Here is a 21,037-nt window from a genome sequence, read left to right as displayed (position 1 = left end):
CATATTGTGACGTAACTTTAAACAGTAGGAGCCACAATGACTTGCAGGCGATTTTTCACTCATTTTGTCTCTCTTTCTGACACAAAACCACATTTACACTCACAACTCGCGCTCCTTCCTCTTGAGACAGATCTCAAAGCCAATGACTCATTACTACTGCTGCCTCATCTGCTTTCTTTATTTTTGACACCTGTTGGAACATAATACATTCACGCACAAAGGCACAGACACACACACACACACACACACACACACACACACACACACACACACACACACACACACAACACTGAGAGCTATTTTTCGAGTGTGTTCAATTTGCTACCTTTTCCATTCCTTTCTCCTGTCATAATAGGATCTCAGGGCAAATGGATTGGTCTGTCCCCCCTGCAGTACATCTATGTCCAACCTGATTAGAAGGATTTAGGTTTAAAACCTGCTGATGACCTCAGGTTGTAGTGCTTTCTTTTTTCTTTTTTTTTATCTCTTCTGACTTTCTATTTCTCTTTGCTCTTATCATGTCCATTCTCATTTCCCATTTCCTTTTTCTCTAACTCGCTCCTCCACACACTTACTCTCACACACACACACACACACACACACACAGAGACAACCATCTTTTTGTATTTGATTGACAGCTCTGGTGTCCTGTGACCTCTCTAAAAATGTTCTAATATTAGCGGGTGTGGTTGCCTTGTCGACCAGTTGACGACTGTTGTAAAGTTGTCAATGTGATGGGGTTGGTGCCCTGATACGTGATACCCACATCGTAATGCCCAGCTGGCATCACGTGGCTGTCAACATGCCACACCAAAGCATTGACTCCTTAAACACTCACACACACGAACACTCACACACACGAACACTCACACACATTAAGCATGACAAGAGGTACACTAAGGGACAGATTAACCAGGGATCATTTTAACTGCTGCACAACTGTTAGCCTTGAGAGGTCAGGGTCAAACCAATCCAAGATTGCAAAAAAAAAATGACTAGACACCAACCAATGCACCATTATTTCCTTTTCACTTTCCTCTGACAGTACTGCTCTTGTCATCAGTCAGTCTCCTCTGTGTTTTTTTCCACTCTCTCTTTCAATCTAAAGCTCCTGAGAGACACAATTTGAGGCATTGTGAAATCCTTGAGAAACATCTAAATCTCTTTAGACTGTGATAGAAAGCCTTTAAAAGCTGATGGAAAGCTATTGGATTCAGCAGGGAGGGTTCGGCAGTTCAACAGGAAAGGCTTTATGGACACAGAGGGTGAATTCAGAGAACTTGCAACAAGTGCAGCACAATGTTCACTTTCGATGAAAAGTTTGATTAGATTTTATACTTTTTTTTATATTCATAAATATATAACTTTTCTGGTCCAAGGTCATTCGAACTTAGTTCTTAGAAATCTCCACTGAGACCCAGCAGCACTGTAAAATTTAGATCTGAGTGAGTCAACTTGTATATTTATCCCACAAGTATTGTGAGGTTCATTAGGACACTGAAGCAGCAGAAGTAGGCAGCAGCCTGACAGCAACAATACATTTTTTATCTTGAAACCCAACGAGTAGGAGTGACCCCACAGGCCAGGCAAATCATGTAGACTACACATAGCAGGTGGGGTTATGTATTTGTGTGTGTGTGTGTGTGTGTGTGTGTGTGTGTGTGTCTGTGTGTGTCTGTGTGTGTGAGAGAGACTGTAAGTGTCTATGTGAATATTTGTGTGTATTCCTGCCTGCGTCTGTCTCAGCATGTGAGTGATTACCCCAGCTGCAGTGAAATAAACACATCAGTGTGTGGTGACAGGAACTCCACGTGTCTATCTCTAACACACACACACACACACACACACACACACACACACACACACACACACACATGCACACGCAGAGTCAGACAGTAACTGGATATGTCTGGAGCCTGGTCAAGTTCCTGTCACATTCTTAACCACTCAATCCACACTTTAAGTTCTCCACTTAAAATTGGCTTATCATCAACCTATACATTATCTGAGTTTAATCTTCCACTTTAGAAGATACATTCTAAATAAAGTCAGAGATCGCTTTTAGTGAGAGGTTTTATCATATATTAATTTACTATATTTATATCAGTAACATTTCACTGTGATGTGCAAAGTGTAGGGAGATTGTCCTTAGGATTTAGATTCAAGCTCCAAGCTCAAAATCCACCAGCATGCAGCACTGTTTGTGTTGCTTAAGTGTCCTTTAGCAAGACTCACACCCAGCTGCCAGCTCCGAGGTTTGCTTTTATGTAGCCGATCACAGCCAGCAACTTCAACTTTGTACTTCAGGCAGTACACCATATAACCAGGAAGTAGCTGGGACATTCGCAGTGTTCAAATGTGTGTTTGTGTGAATCCAGGAGGCACAGCCACACCTCACACAAAACACACACACACACACACACACACACACACACACACACACACACACACACACACACACACACACACACACACACACACACACATTTGGCCTCCCTCGCAGTGACTATCAATGTCATTTTTTGTGAATGACTTTCTGTGTTAAACAGTGTGGAATAAGTCCAGTCACAAGCATTTGTGTGTGTGTGTGTGTGTGTGTGTGTGCGTGTGTGTGTGTGTGTGTGTGTGTGTGTGTGTGTGTGTATGGGTGTCTTGGTGTGCGTGAATGCCTTTTTGTGATGCCAATCATAGCAGACTTTTCTGTCAGAAAGCATCAGTGGTGCAGTTTTGCTAAAACGCTAATGGCTACCTCACAATCATACAGTGTACTGTACACAGACACAGTGCATTTCAGTCCGTGAAGTCCCCAATCGTTAATGTGTCATATGATGACGTTTACTAGCAGACAGTATCTGGAGGTTATAGCATCGTTGGTGGTGGATTGCTTTAAATGGACAGTGACAGTGTGAATTAAACTGTCTAACAAATAAGGCATGCTCTCTTCCTGTGCCCAGAGATGGAAGCAGATCCATTGAATTCCTTTAGCTTTAAACTGCTTTCAGATCCTACTGGAGCTCAATGTTCCTCTCGGCGTCAACGACTCATGCTTTAAATGCTGCAAGATGAATTATATGCGAGTTCTGAATACATCCAAAACGTATATTTTCCCAGAACCTGCCAATTCTTCCATCAAAAGCTCTGTAAACAGATTTATAGGTGAAACGCATCTTTTATCCAGCAAAGAAATGCTAGTAGAATGGCATTTCTTTCTGTTTTTTTAAACTTCTGAATAAATAAAATTGAATAAACCCAAGGGATCGGACTGATCTATAGATTTAATTTGTTATATCAAATTAAGCCCTGGATCTTCCCATAGCTTTGCAAAATGTTGTGACCACTACACCAGAAGAATTAAAGTCATTTCATCCTGGCACACTTCTGGAGAAGCACGTGTGCGTGTTTCTGTGCTCAAAAACAATTTATGTAATGCTGCTTCCCCAATAGATCCTTACCTTAATCCTCTTTGAGCTAGCATAGTAAGCCCCACAGCTCATCTTCCATCACATTTTACCTTGATCCTCAACCTCTGTCAGAAATCATCACCGTAATCCACAGATTAGTCAGCAATCTCTTCTTTTTTTTTACCGAATAGGAATTATTGAAATGGTGTTGAGATTATTAAAATGCTGTTGCGACGGTCTATAACTGCAGAGTAATTTACAAATGGGGCAGATGAGGAAGAGCGGCTTCTGTGATGTAAAGGTATTGTGGTTGGTTGTTGGTGTTGTCGAGAGGGATTGTGACCATTATCTAATGATGTCTGTATACCCCACACATGAGTCGACATGCACATAGACACACATAGAGTAGGCTTTATCTCTTTGACTCCTTCAAATAAGTGCAGTCTTTTATAACCACTTTGTACTTTCAGAAAGATAGTCACACTTGCATACACACGTACGCAGGAAGAGGGAGAACACATGTACACGGTACTTCTCGTGTGAGCTGCGATTTTGAAAGGCCTTTTCATCCAGTGATAAGCCGTGTCAGTGGATTCAGACAATAGCAGACTGCAGAACTGCATTGGAAATGTGTTTTTTTCTGTCGCAGAATCTCAGCATCAGCTATCGAGCCTCCTCACTGTTGTATTGACTAATCGCTCTGTATTTTCTTACAGTCAAAATAATGTGTGTTTCTGCTTGCTCGTTTTCTCAGTACAGTTATATTTGTACAAATTTACAAAATCACCTAACCCAGACATTTATCTTGGCTTTCTCACAGGCCATTTAAGGAAACTAACAATCAAAACTCGATAAGGGAAGCTTCTCATTACATTTAGTTGCCCTGTGTTTTGTCTCCTAACTGCGTATATTTCCCTCCATCTTCGTAGAATACAGGAAGTATGTAGGCCAGTGATCATATGCAGATTTAGTTCTCTGTGGTCTGAGGTTTGAGTCTCTTTGAGACTAGGAGGTTCTTTGTCAGTGTGGTTTGTAGTGGGTTGAGTGGGTGCTTGACTCAGAAGTATGAGAGTAGGAGATAATGAAGGCGTTTGTGTAGATCCCCTCCACACCCCCTTAATTAGGAGAAGCTACTCTCTCCCCTTTCATTACCCATTCAAAGGCCCTGGCAAAACCATAGGATAGTCCACCTTTGTAATTAACCCTGTTTTAATGCGTTTCTGGCAGTGACATAGAAAGGGAATTAAATGTGCTGGTGTTGAATCGCTGACCCTTCACTCTTTTTTTGTAATTAATGCTTATCTGTTGACTGTTTCCGCTGCTTTTCTGTGTTCTATGTCTCCATTTCTGTTCACGTCTTTTAACATTTTCTTACACTACTCTGTGGACCCTTGTCTCTTTTTCACTTTGTCTCTCTCACTTTGTCACTATAGCTGTCTCTCAAACCCCTGTCTTTCTTGACACAGTTTTGAGACAAAGCTCTGGATTGATGGTGACATGACAGTGGAGAGTGTACTGCATTGTCAAGCGGTGAGGCCGCGCTGCCCTCGGCAGTTCTGGCAGTGTTGTCATGGATGAATGAGCGCACTGTTTTGACACTGGGTGCGACAGTGTCAAATAACAAAACTCTGTTCTGTTCTGTCAAGTTGTATGAGTTGTTAGACCTTTTAAGGAGGTCTTTAAGGAGCACAACAACAACAAAAAACTTAGAAATATGTAAAGTTGTGCTCACCAGCCTGTAAGCCGGGTTGTGCATATATCATTATAATACAGCAAACATTTTAGATATGTATTTATCAAATAATTTACCCCTAAAAATAGTCCTACAGCTGGCAAGAATTGAGAGATGATTTTATACACTCGAGCAATTGGGACATTAAATTCCTCATTTGTGACCAAGACTGAAAAAGTTTAATAAGCCAGGGCTTTGAATAATTGCTACCAATTAATTGCTTTTCCCTTACATCACTGTTTAGTTAAGTAGTCTTCAGTGAGTTACTAAAGGAGGTCATTGTCGGAGCAATTCATATTTTCATAAATGTGACTGTGTTGATAACAGAACATTACCGCGTGATGACCGTGTGGAGCAGAGAATATGTTTGTAATGATATGTGATCATAAAATATTTTACTGCCATAACACAGTTCTCCATTTAACACTATGTAAAATGTGTTTGGTGGTGTGAAATCAAATATGACTGCATTTTTGCTGAGCTGTATTAACCACGATACTGCTTACCAACTAGAATTGTATTGAATCATCGGCTTATCACACAGCGCCAAGAAGCTCTTGGCGCTGTTGATGCTTTGCTGATTTCAGAAGCGTAATTCTTTCAAAGGTAGACGGTTTTCATCTTACTTAAGCGTGACCTTGCAGGGGCCGATGTACAGCACTTAGAGGTAAGATGCTCATTTAGCTCTTTCGGGAACCATAAAGAGAGAATATGCTGCTCATGATTCTTTTTTGTCAGTCAAAACTGTAAAATCAATGCTACAATTTGATGCTCAGCAATGCAAACTTGTATCAAAGATATTGACGAATGCACGTTAATAATTCTGCTGAAAAAGTTTTCTTTTTTTATTGTGTCAAACGCGTTTAACACCCATTCATCACCCCAAACTCTGTACCTTAACCACATAAAGGACACTGAATATCCTGCATTTGCACTCAAAAGTGGACATAGATGTATCTCCCAATCTGAATGTAATTGGAATCGGCTGTGTTCTACATGTACATGTTGTTTACCATGATCATACTTCACTCTACATCCTTCAACAAAATGCAACACTAGCAAACAGGGAGGTCTCCCATGGTTCAGCTGACCCGGCTAATAAAGCAAAGCTGATTTTGTTATTGGGCGGTTTTAATAACACTGGAGAGCTGGAGAGTCAATTAAAAAGGATTAGCATGCCCCCAATCAGCTCAGAGCCTCTTCATGCTTTAATAATTATGGAGTGTCATCAGCACTCCTACACTGTACAGTGAATCAGCTTTGACATGCACACACTGACACACACACACACACACACACACACACACACACACACACACACACACACACACACACACACAGACAAGTTAACATGTGAATAAATGCCTGCACACATACACATCTGTGTGTTAGAAAAGTACGGAAATGGTTAGCTTTACACTCATAACACAAATTTAATTAAGTTATTTTAACTTCATTTAACTTAAAAAAAATGTTTCTGGTTTCATTTAACAGATTTTATTTTTTGCATTTATTATTAAAACATGTAGAAAAAAGTATCTTTTTAAAATCAGAACGATGACACATTCATACATCCCTTTATTCTGGAGGATGAATAGTTGAGGCATCATTTATAGTCGGTTTGTTTTCATTCAGACCCTATTAAACTATTGTGATTTTATCCTGAACCCTGAATTTAATATCTGACACAGTGGTGGGTGAGGTTGAAGGTGATAACACAGGTTCTAATTTGTATCTCCTGAATCCTACATCGAACATGCATTATTTCATTCTGTAGTTATACACTACTCAACTATTGGCAAGGCGAAGGCTGAACTTGATGGAAAGAGGGACACAGTACTTCATCGATGATGTGTAAAAAGACATTTGGGGACATACCTCTTTGTCCTACTGAGTGAGAAATGAAAAAGGGAACTGAAGTAGAAATGATCCAGATCAAAACACTCCTTGTTTGAAACCCATAACATCCAACTCTGATTGAATGAATTCAATGCCTTTAGACACACTTTTCTGATTCGGAAATCAGAATTATTTGTTGTTCTGTAATTAATGTACAAACAACGGAAATGACTGTATGGACAATATTAGGATGAAGCAAACTTAAGTTAGGGACCCCGATGGAAATAAGTCATGTGACTTTCTCGTGTTATCCTTGATGTTCTTTTCATTTTGCATGTACATTGGTGTTGCAACCATGTGTCATTTTAAAATGAATTGTCAAATAAACAAAACAAAAAATAGGTATAAGGTGCAACTTGCCAGGAAAGCATTCATTTCAAGATGAGTCAAGACATTACAAGTGTTTTTAGGTCATAATGTTGAAAGACTTAAATGATCTTCAGCAGTTTGTGTCCTGTGGTTTTCTTTAGCACACTCTCCCATTGCTCACATTTCATCCCCACTGTTACTTTCTTCCTTACTTCTCTCTCCTCGTCTCTCTCACTTTCATCTCTCTGTCCCTCCTCCTTCTCCTTCTTCTCTTGTCGCCATTAGTGATGTTAAAGTACTTAGTGAACTAGAAGGTTCAGCAGGAAATGTGAAATGCATCAGTCTCAAGAGAAATAAAAGAAAGCAACGGAGGCACTGATTCAGAGGGCTTCAGCACGTTTACCGCATTGACCCGTAACCATTCACGGGGCTGCTCTATAATTTAACAAGCTGTCAATCATTTCAACACTGGCTCACAGCAACCAGGGAAGTCAGTTAGGCAACATTTTAAGTCTTAAGGAAGCTCCAATGTATCTCCCAAAGGAGGCTTGCTGTGTCTGCTGAAGTTTAGTCATTCAGACATTCAAGTGGTTATTATTTTTAGTTGTGGTAGGGGTGGAACTACTTTTCTGCATTCATAATTAATGGGAATATGAATTGGAATCCATGAATCTGCTAAGATATATTCATTATGCTTAAATAGATAAAAGACTAAATCAATCACAATCTTATGGTCAACGTTTGACAGTTTTGTGCATAGATATTCTGACAGTTTCCATCAACATATTTTACACAGCTCTCATGAAATCTGTATGCTGCTGATTATCACAAGATCAAATATTGCCTTGTGATATTCAGGGCTTGCACATTAGTCAAGAACGCAAAGTACAGCAGGCTATATTCTAACAGAGGAGAGAACAGGTTTAATCTTTTAATTTCCTAACTTTCAGTTCTTATATCACAATTAGAAAGTGTTTCCCTTTTGAACTTTTCCCTGGTGATATTGGAGGTGTTGATTCTGATTTTAGCTGTTACTAGGTCAGCATCTGTTTGGGGAAACGTTTCCCCGACGTGTCTGAACTGTTGAGTGGATTTGGATGTTTTTCGTCTTGCCTCTTCCTCTAATGATTGGAGCCGAGGGTCTCATTTCAACTTTCCATCCCCTAACTCTCACTCACCCCAAACTGTCATCTCTGTTGTTGTTGTTGGGTTTTTTTCCTCCCCTCAGCTAGCGCTGCTTCCATCACAGTCCTCATGCATCGTCTAATTGATTTTCTATTTAATCCGTTTGTTTGTTCATTTATTTTCTGTTCATTCCAATTATCTGTTATTCTTTTTTCTTGATATGAGTTCTTGGTTCTTGGTAAGCAATTTTAGGAAAGACATTATTTTTTGATATTTAATTTTGCAAATAAATAAATCATTGTCTGATGCCTTCCTCTTGTCTTTAGGTATTATGGATAGACCAGACCAGCCTTCAATTACTGATTAAAATATATAATTACAAGTAGAATAAGCTTGAACACATATTTTACATGAGCAATAAGCAGTCCATGAAATTGAGAAAATTCCAACGTCTGTCTCAGTGGAGACGGCTTTGTTCCAAGACTCACCTGCTTCCATTTTGGTTGTCCCTTTGCCCTCCTGCTTTTCCAACTGTAGTAAGGCATACATGGCCAATAAAGCTGATTCTGATTCTGAAGTGAAATATTGAAAAAATATACTTTTTTTTTTGCAATACTTTCAGCTCATCTTTAAACCATCCTTCCTGGCTAGCCTTGTTTTCCTTACATAACCACATGTTTAATGGTTAGTGTTCACTCAACTTTTCCATACCTTAAATGATTATCAATTGTTATTCCCTGGAAATAAATGTATTGCTAAGCGTCTGTAGTCAAAGTATTGCTTTCTGCCTGAATTGAATTTTGTTGAATTGTCTGTCAGAAAATAGTTGGACGTATTGAGGCTTCAATGACGACGTTGCATTGCCAAGCCTCAAACTTTGCTGTCTGTCACTTAAACCTCCTCTTTTAAGGGTTTTCCAGCTTCCATGTCACTGCCCTTCTTCTCTGCCTTCTACACTTTCTGCACATCTTCTTTTCCCATTTACTCACCAACCACCTGCACCATGTCTCAAAAGTGCAGCCCATCTATCAATCCTCCAAAGTGGTAGTCCATCTCTGTACTGCCCGCGTCTTTGATGCTTGAGAGATGGCTTGTGAACGCTGGCAGTAGCTGGAGTTCTTGGTGGATTTTATTTTACACACTGACACACCCCATGTTTTGACAAAACGTTCGGAGGTGAAATATTACCCTCGCAAACTTCTTCCTGTCTTTTCCTAATTGTCTCTCTCCTTTCCTACCCCCTCTCCCCCGCATTCCTCACATGACTTTTACTTTCCTTCTCATGTTTTCCCAAGTGTTGGGCCTAATAGATTTCCCCATGTATATCCTCCCCGTCTTCTCTCCATTCCTTTTGATCCATTCAGCACCTCCGTCCAGTTCTGCTCCCCCTCCCTCCGTCTTTCTTTCCCTAATTGTGACATAGCATGGAAATTCCAAATCGCTCTGCCTCTCCCTCATACTCCCTCACCTCCTCATTACCTTTTCATTTGTCCTTTTTATTCCATTGCACTCTCTCTTTTCCCCCCACGGGCTCCCTCTCTCGCTTCCTCTTCCTATTTGTTGATATTGTCGGGTTAGCTTTAATGGATCACCCACAGATATCTGCTCCTAGCCTGCACTCCCTGTTTCCATCCTCCTCCACCATAATCACTGCCTCCCTAACTCTCTATCTTTCTCTCGCTCCTTCACCGTTGTCGTTGAAATACCTCTTCTCTATCCTACCCTCTCTCCCTCTCTCTCTCTCTCTCTCTCTCTCTCTCTCTCTCGAGATTTTCCCCATCCATCTTTCGCTCTCCCTTTCTCTCTGCACTCTTGAATGTTGACATGAGAGGGTGAGTCTAATAGATCACTGTGAAGCATCTGCACCTGTGTTAAATCTCAGAGGTAACACTCTGTGTGTGTGTGTGTGTGTGTGTGTGTGTGTGTGTGTGTGTGTGTGTGTGTGTGTGTGTGTGTGTGTGTGTGTGTGTGGAGTGCGTGCATGCCTGTGTCCGTCCGTGCATGTCTGCACCCTAGAGAAGCTAGTGCAAGCTTTCTGTTCAGCACATCTGTGACCTCCTTTAGTGCTGTGCAACTTCCTTGTTTTACCTCTCCTTTCCTTTCCTCTCCTCTCCTTCATTTCACCTGCTTCTATTTGTTCTCCCTTTTCTTCGTTCACCCTCTCCTTTATATCATTTATAAACTTGCATTGTACAAAGGGAACCATTAACTTTGTGGCTTTATTTAGGCTTTTAGGACATACTGTAGATACAAATTATTTTAGGTATTTTATGGGCTGAATGTTGCAAAAACAAATGCTCAAAAGCACAAGTCACCGCTGAGTAAAATAATACTTGCGTATCATACGTGTGTGCCATGCATCATTCAGTTAAAGTGTATCAAGGTGCAGTGAAGTAGTAGGTTATTAATAGACCTCTGTAGGCCTGTCCCAGTCAAACTTGGTGTCCTACTGTGTCCCAGTTCTGTCTGTGTGGGACACTTTGAAGAGCGCCCTGCTCTTCCTCACTCTGCTGCACATTGGGGATTATTTCTATTATATACATACTTCATCCTCGATGCCCAACTACATTTTAATTCCTAGTGGTATACGAGTCTTCTAAGAACATACGTTAAGTCCTCGTTCCTCTTATGAACAGGACCTCTGAGAATTCTCAGAGAGAGTTTTAATAGATTATACAGTGTAGTGTGTATATATATATATATATATATATATATATATATATTCCCCTCTCTTTTAAATTGTGCAGTACATGAGCATGCAATGGAAAGTACTATTTGTATAGTATATACCGTATATCAACATACATTAAAAAAAGCCCAAAAATGCTGCATCACGTATTAGGGAAGTATGTTGTGCTATAATCTATAGGGTAACCTTTAGGCTAACCCTGTTTGTTTGGCTTTCCTTGTACTGTAGTTCTGTTGCCTTCATGTTTTGTGTTACAGCATAGAGGCAAAATAACTAAGATAAAATGTGTTCTTAATTGATTTGTAGAACATACATGCATTAAAAAAGCTGAAACAAAGAACTTTTAGATGTGAGTCAGTGTAGGATGATTGTCGACCGTGACCCAGTTATGTCCATGTGGTTAATTAGGTCTTTATGTCACTTGCCTGGATCGAGTTAATTAAGCTGTCAGAGCCTCTGAAATCCCATGTTGGCATGCCCACATAAAGGCACAGACACACTGACATCCACACACACGTGCACGCTCTACCCACTTCCATCCTGTATATATACGTGCACATCTACGGTGACCTTACGTTAACCTGCACAATCTGCCCGGTCTGCCCAGTCCTGGCGTGTATTGTATTGCTGTGGGGTTGGTGGCTTTAGTGGTTCCCCACAGTAACAGTGGGCAGCAGGATTGTCCTAATCACCTCCCAAGTGTAGTAAGGATGCAGACAGAAACACCAGGACATATGGCCAATTAAGACAGGGATGTGAAATGGTACAGCTATTCTGCAGTTGAATGAACGTCACACTTAATATAATCAATGTAATTGATCGGCAAGGTTGCTGTTCCTGACTACTGCATGGACATCGACGCTGTTCTTACATATAGCATTGAAACTAATCATTTTTGGCTGCTGTATTTTAATTTATCTGTCTCTTCTGTCTGTCTAGACAGTTTATTCTCTTTTCTTTTGACCATCCTCATTTTTGATTCATATTTTCCTGTTGATTTTCTGCTTATGTCTGACTGTCCGTCTCTCAGAAGGCCTATGTCAGCATTGTTTGCTCCCGAGATATATTCCTAAATCCGGCTTTTAAGCAAGTCACAGTTCTTTGATGGCAACCCAAATGAAGACTATTTGTCCCTGCCTCTTGATGTTAGATGTCCCTACTTAGTTCTTAAACATCTAAGGTATACTTCTCTAAGAGATTACGCCCTTGGAAATACATTTGAAGTTGGGAACATGCTGCATTTAGGTCATTTTGGAGTACGTAAAACAAAACAGCATTGTACATATTCCATGTATGCTAGCAACTGCAAAGGGCTGAACTCGTCGGCCAAAATAAAAAGGAAGATTTTGTTCAGTTCAAAGTAAGGGATGGCTAACAGGAAAGTGCAGTTGAAAAGTGTGTTACTGTAGTAGAGGTGGGAGTGAGGTGTAGCCCTTGACGTTAAGAGGACATTTAGGTTCTGTTGGCACCAAAATATAGCCATTTGTATTTGTTAGAATGCTACAAATTGGCAGGTATAGAGATGCCAAGAGAAGAGTCACAGCAATGTGGAGGAAGCAGAAGGAGACAGCCACTCACACAACACATATCTGCACTTGTTTTTCCAAATGAATGGTTGCTAGTTTTGCCCTTGCAAATTACAGTACTTCAGTGGTAATGCTATGAAACATTCCTAATGCAACTGATTGTTTACTTTGTTCTCTATAATAAGCTATATTGTGAGCACAGATGTGCTAAAAGAATGGCTCTTCCACCACATCAATCAAGAACATAAAGTGAAAGTTTGTAATGCATTCTATTGTCTGAGTAGGCTCTATGTAAGATAGCAGAGGTCCTATTACTGTATATACAAATAGAAATGTAACTTAATTGTCTCTAACAAACTCAATGGGATTTAGCTGCCACGTTTCCCCATTAAGGATACAGCAGTACAGCAGTGTTCAGTAGCTTCCGCCATAATCCATATGGTCTGCGTTTGTATTCACGGTGACCATCATGAATGAGGTATAAAAGAAACACTTCCTGGTGCGTCATAGTTTCATTGGGTGCATTTAGAGTCTGATTTCAGTTTAAGTGCTACATTTATTTGATGCTGAGGGAGGCAATTTCAGACCAATTGTTTTCGTTTTTTCAAACAGTGATGGTTACTCTCCTGTAATTGTTTGAAACAACAAAGTCCTTTTGTTCATCTCATCACAATGAGTTAATTGTTTTGTCTAATATCAACACACACACATACACACTCACACACAGTCTTCACCGTATTCATGTGCTCTGTTGGATTAAATTTCTATTAGCTTTCCTCGATTGAGTCTGTAGATTGTTGATTAGCCAGTAATGGCCTTTGTTACTGCACTAATGAATAGCTTGATTACTATTTTACTTAGCTACACATCAGGAGGCGGGTGATGTGTGTGTGTAGGTGTGTGTGTGTGTGAGGCATTTTTTGGTATTCTACTCTGACGAACACACACAGACAGTTATAGCCAATTGTCTGGGTTTGTGTCAAGAAAGCTGATGGCAGCAGAAGAGAAAGATGGATGGTGTGCTCTGCCAACACCCATCTCTCTTCCTCCCTCTCTTCTCTCGCTCTCTCTCTGTCTGTGTCTATGCCTCTCAATATGTTCTCTCCCACCTGCTCTCTGTTTCTCCAGCCTGCTGCCACTCCACTATTGTCTTTTTCTTAATTCCTGCATCCTCCTCCACGTATTTGTCTTCCTCTGGCCCTCTCTCATCTGTGATCTCTGTCTTTTTTGTTTCTTGCATGGCTGCTTTAATGTCCTCCTTTTCTCCTTTGTTGTTTATCTCTGTCCGGGGTTATTTTCTGCTGACTAGACTCACCGGGCTCTTGAGAACTAGGTTGGCATATTGCATTGTGTGTGTGTGTGTGTGTGTGTGTGTGTGTGTGGGGCTTTGTTAATATGTCTGTGTGAGCATACGTGCATGTGCGAGTGTTTGATAATGGAAACAAGCATGCCAATTACAGTGATGGCTCTCTAGATGCTGGTCAGAGCCAATAATAATGAGTGTGGCACATCTGGCAGTGTGCTTGTGTGTGTGTGTGTCTGAGTGTGTGTGCTGGTAGGGAGGGCATGGGGTGTGTAGGGTGTTATGATTGGCAGAGAAATTATGCTTCTCCGAAGTTACAAATAATAGTCTATGCAAACGTACGCATAGTAGGAGTTCTCGCAGAGGCTGGCAGGCAACCTGACATGCACATCTTCCAAATGTCAACAATGACTCCAAGAAAGTCAATTGTTTTATTCAGCTCTGGACGGGTGGCAGGTTTGAATTGGAAATGACAAAAAAAGTAAATATCTTAAAAATTCTTCATATAGGTATAAAATAAACAGTCATGCAAACTTCTCAGTGACTCCCATAAACGTTTGCCTAAGGCAGCCCGTAAAAATATATTCAGCTTTAGTGCTGGACTCTGAGTGTGATGTTAATATCGCCTTCTATATGGTATATATCTATAGAACATCCACTTATAGCAAGTAGTAGCATGAAACATATATTTTATTTAGACTTAGAACTTGGTAAAATCCTTGTCAAATATTGAAAAGTCAAATATGAACTAAATGTTCACTAAATTAACATATTACCAAAATCATTATCTTTCCCAAGCCAAAGTGCTTTTGTTGACTAAACCTGTCAAAGTCCTGCACTTTGTACATGCAGTACTAAAACACAACACTTCCTACATATGAACAAAAAATGTTGCCTGTGGACATAATCCAGCAATTAATTATGTTTCCCTTAAAACATGCTTGGCAAAACAAAATATATCAAGGTAGTTTCTCTGAGACAGGGTAGACATTAAATGAACGAGTAAAAAGCTTTACACGTATAACTCAGATGCAATTTGTTTATTTTTAGTTTCATGAATCAGCGTTTAGGCACATCCTCAGGATGATTCAGACGAAGATGTGCCAAATGAATGCATAAAACTAAAACTGATTGGATTGGAGTTTTTTCTCATCTTTATTTCAAAAGATACAAAAACAATTGCCCTGAACAAACCCTGTGGTCCGTTGATACAAAGATAACTTTACTCCCTTATCTCTTTGTCCTTATCCATCCACTATCTGTCTCCTTTAATGTCCAACATCCAGGTCTCACATTGCCATGAAATGAAGTGGCAAAGCTTGCTTGAGTGGGTGCTGGTTGTGGAGGCTGGAATTATTAAAACATGGATGGACACACAAAGCAAACTCAGTCCACGCCCACACATAGGTAGAGTAATCACTTCAGTAGCTCTTTAACCCACTCATCTGTGGTCTTAAAGGGATCCAGATAATATAGCTAATCAAGGGGATGATCGTATTAACACTTCAGTGATTCACAGGCACACACACACACACACACACACACACACACACACACACACACACACACACGCAGTACAGCTTGATTTTCCTGTCTTTGATTGCAGAATCAGATTTTATTGTAACTGGTCTATATTGTGTTTCATCATACCCTTATTGTGTATCTGTGTATTTGTGCCTGCCGCTACTTTGAAAAATGAATGTTGTGATTCAGTGGCAGATTTTATCCATAGACGCTGTATCTCCGCACTGTTATCAACTCCCATATGAGGCTCTTTGTAGCGGCTCTACAAAGCATGTCATATTTTAGCATTTGTCATAGATATTCTTTGCTTTGTTATCTCACTTCTTGCTCTGTGGTCTGCCATTTGTTTTGCTCTTGCAAGATTTACACTGTGTTTCTCCCTCTGACACACTGTGACTATGATGTCCCTGCTCTCGGTAGCAGATATACGGCAAAGCTTTGCGTTTCAAAACATTTTGTGCTGCTCTCAAGTGCAACAAAATGGAGTATACATCTTTATATCTTGGCCTGCTTTTATCTTGCACAGCATGCGACCAAGCCTTTGTTTCAGTGCCACAGAAAGATGCATATGTCAATAGATTGTGCAATATATTACACTTTCCTGCTGCCTTAAAATTGCACAGCAAAATATGTGACATTTGTTGCGAGTAAGACAACTTACGGAAGTATTTACATATTATAATGTATCACTCCTCCCTACAAATATACTGCAATATCCAAACACCAGAAGCACATACATTATTAAGAACTGAGGAAAGATAAAGCTGCTTTTATCTAGTATTCAGGGGCACAAGGTTTGAAATATACCTGTAGGCAAATTAATGTCTCAGTCTCTGGGTCAAGCACAAAGAAAACATGAACAAAGTGGGCGTGTAATTGATCAGACAAAGCCTTTTTTCCCTTTGAAAAGAAAGCCATTTGATTTCTTTTCCCAAAAAAAAAAGAGGGATGGACTCTTCCTGAACCTTTTTTAAAACCATGTAACAGTTGAAACAGAGGACAAGAGTATTGCTTCTGTTTGTGCCCGTGTCAGTGTGTCAAAGGTGTTGTGTGTGTATGCGTGATCACAGGCATGTATAATGCCATTATTTGATATCTACAGCATGGCAATAAACAGAATGTTTATGGTGTGTGGGTGTGTGTGGGTGTGTGTGGGTGTGTGTGTGAGAGAGAGTTTGTTTCTAGCGAGACAGCCAGGTGAGGGCAAGAGTTAAAATAACAAATACACATTCCCCGTGGGGGTTGACTTGATCCAATCAGCCACCTTCTGCCATTCACACACACAAACCCTTACACCAGCTGTGGGTAATGATGCGGTGGCAGTAGCAGTATAGCCACCACATGTGGTCTCTTTGTCTGAGCTCAGCGGAGGACACATCAGTCCAACACGTCTCAACCTTCAGGCATCATCAAAGGCCGCAGCTATTTTCAGTTCATCGTCACACGAGACCTTACGACTAATATATACTAATATTACTGGAAGCTGCCAGTAAAGGCCTGTATTAGTTTCATTCTATTTTGCTGGGAAATGATCTGATCATACACCTCGGAGCTGAAGCTCACTACACAAGCTGGAATGATTCATGAATTGATTACAGATTACATAAATACATAATCCCTACCGTGTCAGTCACGTTTGATCAAATACTGCTAGTTGTATGCGGTCATACTTTAGTTGGAGGACTTTTAATTTATGATTTTGATTATATAACAATCAATTGTGTCATTAGTTTTGTAATCAAACCAGCCGACTGTTGGTTTGATTACAATGGCAAGTAACACACGTTTGCTTTTAAATGTTAGTTTTCAACACAGGAACACACACACACACACACACACACACACACACACACACACACAAGTGTCTTGCGCTTGTTTTAGCATTGCAGTAGAATTAGCCAGAGTAAGCAATTTTTTGATTAGAAGGTCCCCCAGGTTAATTAATTGGAAGAGAATTTAGTGGCCAAGTTGTGCTCATTGGTTTTGTTGACTGACAGTAGTTTATTAACAGTGTTTGGAGAATGAAGGGACTAAGAAGCAATACATAAACGGCTTAGTTTTAACATGAAGTAAGTCTAGAAGAGATTAGAATAGAGATTGTGATAAGACAGTTGTAGCAGTTTGAATAGTACATTCTGAGTAGTATTATGAGTGAAGAGGTAACTTTGTACAATGAACAAGACACTTGAGGTTAAGTGTCCATGCTCTGTTATGGTAGAACGTATTGAGTCACGGACACAGTCTTACCTATTTTTAAATTGATATCTTTAGCAGCATAATGTGCCAGCACGTCAATGTTCTAGGGAATCCATGGGCATGAATGTTACAGAATCTGCCAGTACAGTCCCAAAACTAACCCAACAGAGAACGTTAGGAGATGTGAGATGTCAGAAGAGTTGTGGATATTCCCAAGTGGGACTGAAGCTTATAAAAAGTATATGATATAATCCATTTACACTAACTGACTTAACCAGCTTGCATTAGATTAGTTGAATACAGTCAGGATATGTATTGCAGTCCCTCTGGGCTCATAAGGTAGCTTGAACTGAGATTTCACTTTAGATCATTTTCATTCACTTTCACCCTCCAATATTCCATGTCCCCTGGGCTGTTGGTTCACCGCAGATACTTTATACCGGGGCTTTGATCATCGAGCGGCAAATTCATGTCAGGGGTGAGACACTTCCTGATGACTGTACGCTATGGAAATTAATTTAAGTCAAAAGGAAAACTTCTCCTGCTAGTCATAGTTGTTTCTATTTTAATGAAACAATCTCAAACCTAATAAAGGAAGCAAATCTCATGTTGTCGTAATGAAGATGTTGGTGTCAACATGATCATTCTCACAATTCCAAAATCATCCTTTCAGCTCTATGACCGTTGTGTCATAGTTCCAACAATCTTCAAAGTCCTGATGGGGGGAAGGTGTTTAGCACACTCTCTATGTCAAAGGACGTCTGAATTCATGTTGTTATAAGTGAGGCGCTAAGACAATAAAGTTAGTCTTATCTATTGAACTTATATGTGATATATCATAAACCAGTAAAATCCTGTGTAATAGTAAGTAAGAATATCTAACCTGCAATGCCACAATATGTGCTGCTGATACAAGCCTACAGGTTCAGGTGTACAACTCTATTTACTGATATGTTACCCGCTTTTTTTGAAGACTTTATTAAGGCATGAGTTTGTGATTTTAATGCTCACGATACATTATGCTTGAGTAACATGGTGCTAAGCTCCATCCATCGTCACGTTTTCCTCTCTATCAGGTTTATATGGTAATGTAGTCCAACCAGTGACCTTAGATCTCTGAGATAAAGTGCAACAAATATACTGTATTCCAGTGCAGTTATTTTTCTCTGTGACCACAGCACAGCTTATATAACTACCCTGAGCATAAATAAATAAAAATCCTTATTACACACAAGCATTTGCTTTGGTTTGCCAGAGAGCACCTAGACTTTTTTTGCACTTGTAAAGTACGAGGATGAACTCCTCGGCTGACCATTCCCGCTGTGTATATATATATATGTGTTTTTGTTTGTTTGTCTTTGCTTTTTTCTCCAGTATAACCTTTACTTTGTAATGGAAACTGAAAGGTCACACAGCATTTCACTTAAGATTGAGAATTCAAGGCTACAGTGAGCCCCCTGGCCAAAGAGCACAGCTGAATCTCTAAAGATCAGAGAGAGAAGCAGGTAGAATAACTGAGAGAGAAGAATGACAGCCGAGCCTGGGCAGGCAGAATAACACTGAACTTCCTCTTTTCTGCATCTGAGATTTCCATTTCCTAATGTGAAGGGTGGAGGAAATTAAACAACGTGAATTAAACAATGTGACTCGGACATTTATATGCTTGCCATAAAGCTTGGACAGGCTAAATTTATGAGGGTTTGGACCAGTAAATACAGCACTCAGGAAATGTGATTAGGCTCGTAAATAGGATAGTTTCCCGCTGTCCTACCCTTCACCCAAAGTATCTTGCGAAAGCATATGTTCAGGACATTTTCCTCCTTTTTCTACACTGCCACCCATGTTGTCAAGGGCCCAGCGTCTTTGCTTTTAAAACGTATGATTTCTGTAACGATGCATAAACAACCTCCTGTAGGCAATCATTTCATTATTTCTATTATTTATACATCCTACCTCACAAAGGGATTTTATTTGCTTGTGAATTTTAAATGTGATTTCTAATACATAAGTATATTTTTTACGAGATGAACCATGACAGATAACAAGATAGGAGCCTCCTCTCCTACACATATTTATTTATTTGGATTTTCAATGGTGACATCTCCTCAAAGCTTTTCTACGTGGAACAGTTGAAAAACGATTAAGACCATGGTGTCGTTACACAATAACACAATTTACTAATCTCTTGTCGGCTACATGTTTCTGATCTTTTTTCGACTTTACTGACCTCATCTTCTCCTCTCTCTGTCTCTCCCAGGTGGAGTGGTTGAAGAACGAAGAAATAATTGACCCAGCAGAGGACAGAAACTTCTACATCACCATCGACCACAACCTGATCATCAAACAGGCGCGTCTGTCTGACACAGCCAACTACACATGTGTGGCTAAGAACATAGTAGCCAAAAGACGAAGCACTACAGCCACTGTCATTGTTTACGGTACGTTTGCATGCTCCTGTCTGTGTGGGTCTTTGTGTGTGAGAGCAAGTTTTAAGTTTATATTGTCACTAAAAAGCTGTAATTTGTCTCTTTTGCTGAATGCAGGTGACATTTCTTTGTGTCTGATGTTGAGTGTTTTACTCATATGACACCGCTTTAAATGGTATCTGCAGCTACCCAACAATGTGTCTGATCAGCCAAGCCAGCCCCCATCTGCCACATGAAATTAGCTCTTTGTTGATTGGCCTGAAATTCCAACATCACCCTTGACCTCACCCAATTAAAATCCACCAATCACGTCTTCAGTTTTAAATTAGAACACTCAGGCTTCCCAAATGTCTGCGCTTTCAGCCAAGAGTCCCACTATCAAATGAATTGAGCAGCATATGGCGTGGTAACAGCTGTGAAAAACAATAACAAAAACTTTGAATAGCTCAGTTCTTTTGTTTTCAGGCGATGCTCTTCTCTTGCTGTTTTTTTACGAAAAACTGAGAAGAAAAAGCTTGTTGAGAGGAAGAAAACGCCACACGTGCCGTTTCCGCCTGCTCTTCTTTTTTTCCCCCGTTTTACCAAATGCCAGCCTGACATGAGAGAATAGGAAAGACTTTGAGGATCAACAATGTATAGCAGAACGCTCACACATACCACACATGCACAGTGTTTCTCTAAAACGTAACACTGTGTCTATTCACTAGGAGGAGTGTTTCAATCAAAAATAACTGTGCATGTGTGCGTGTTCAATACAGACAGCAAGAGATGGAGTGGTTTGACACTGATGTATCCTTACAGAAATAGATTGTTCAATCTGTGGTTCAATCTTCTCGGCTCCACAAGGGCCCGACTGACACTGTTGACAAGGTGAAATAGTAGCGGGAAAAAAAAAAAAACATGAGCG

General features: G+C 40.1%; 1 protein-coding gene across 2 annotated transcripts in view; it reads left to right on the top strand.

The window, feature by feature from the left end:
- LOC137866955 (netrin receptor UNC5C-like) overlaps positions 1 to 21,037 on the top strand; it is a 173,512-nt gene that overhangs the window by 112,975 nt on the left and 39,500 nt on the right. For both annotated transcript variants that reach the window (XM_068703270.1, XM_068703271.1), the window contains exon 5: positions 19,962 to 20,142. In XM_068703270.1, coding sequence (XP_068559371.1) covers positions 19,962 to 20,142 — 181 coding nt within the window. The remainder of the gene's footprint in view (positions 1 to 19,961; positions 20,143 to 21,037) is intronic.

The sequence above is a fragment of the Cebidichthys violaceus genome, unplaced genomic scaffold (assembly GCF_023349555.1).
Source record: "Cebidichthys violaceus isolate CVI_PGR_0920_01 unplaced genomic scaffold, fCebVio1.0.p SCAF_9, whole genome shotgun sequence".
Classification (NCBI taxonomy): Eukaryota; Metazoa; Chordata; class Actinopteri; order Perciformes; family Stichaeidae; genus Cebidichthys; species Cebidichthys violaceus.
This window is presented reverse-complemented; position numbering and strand designations above follow the sequence as displayed.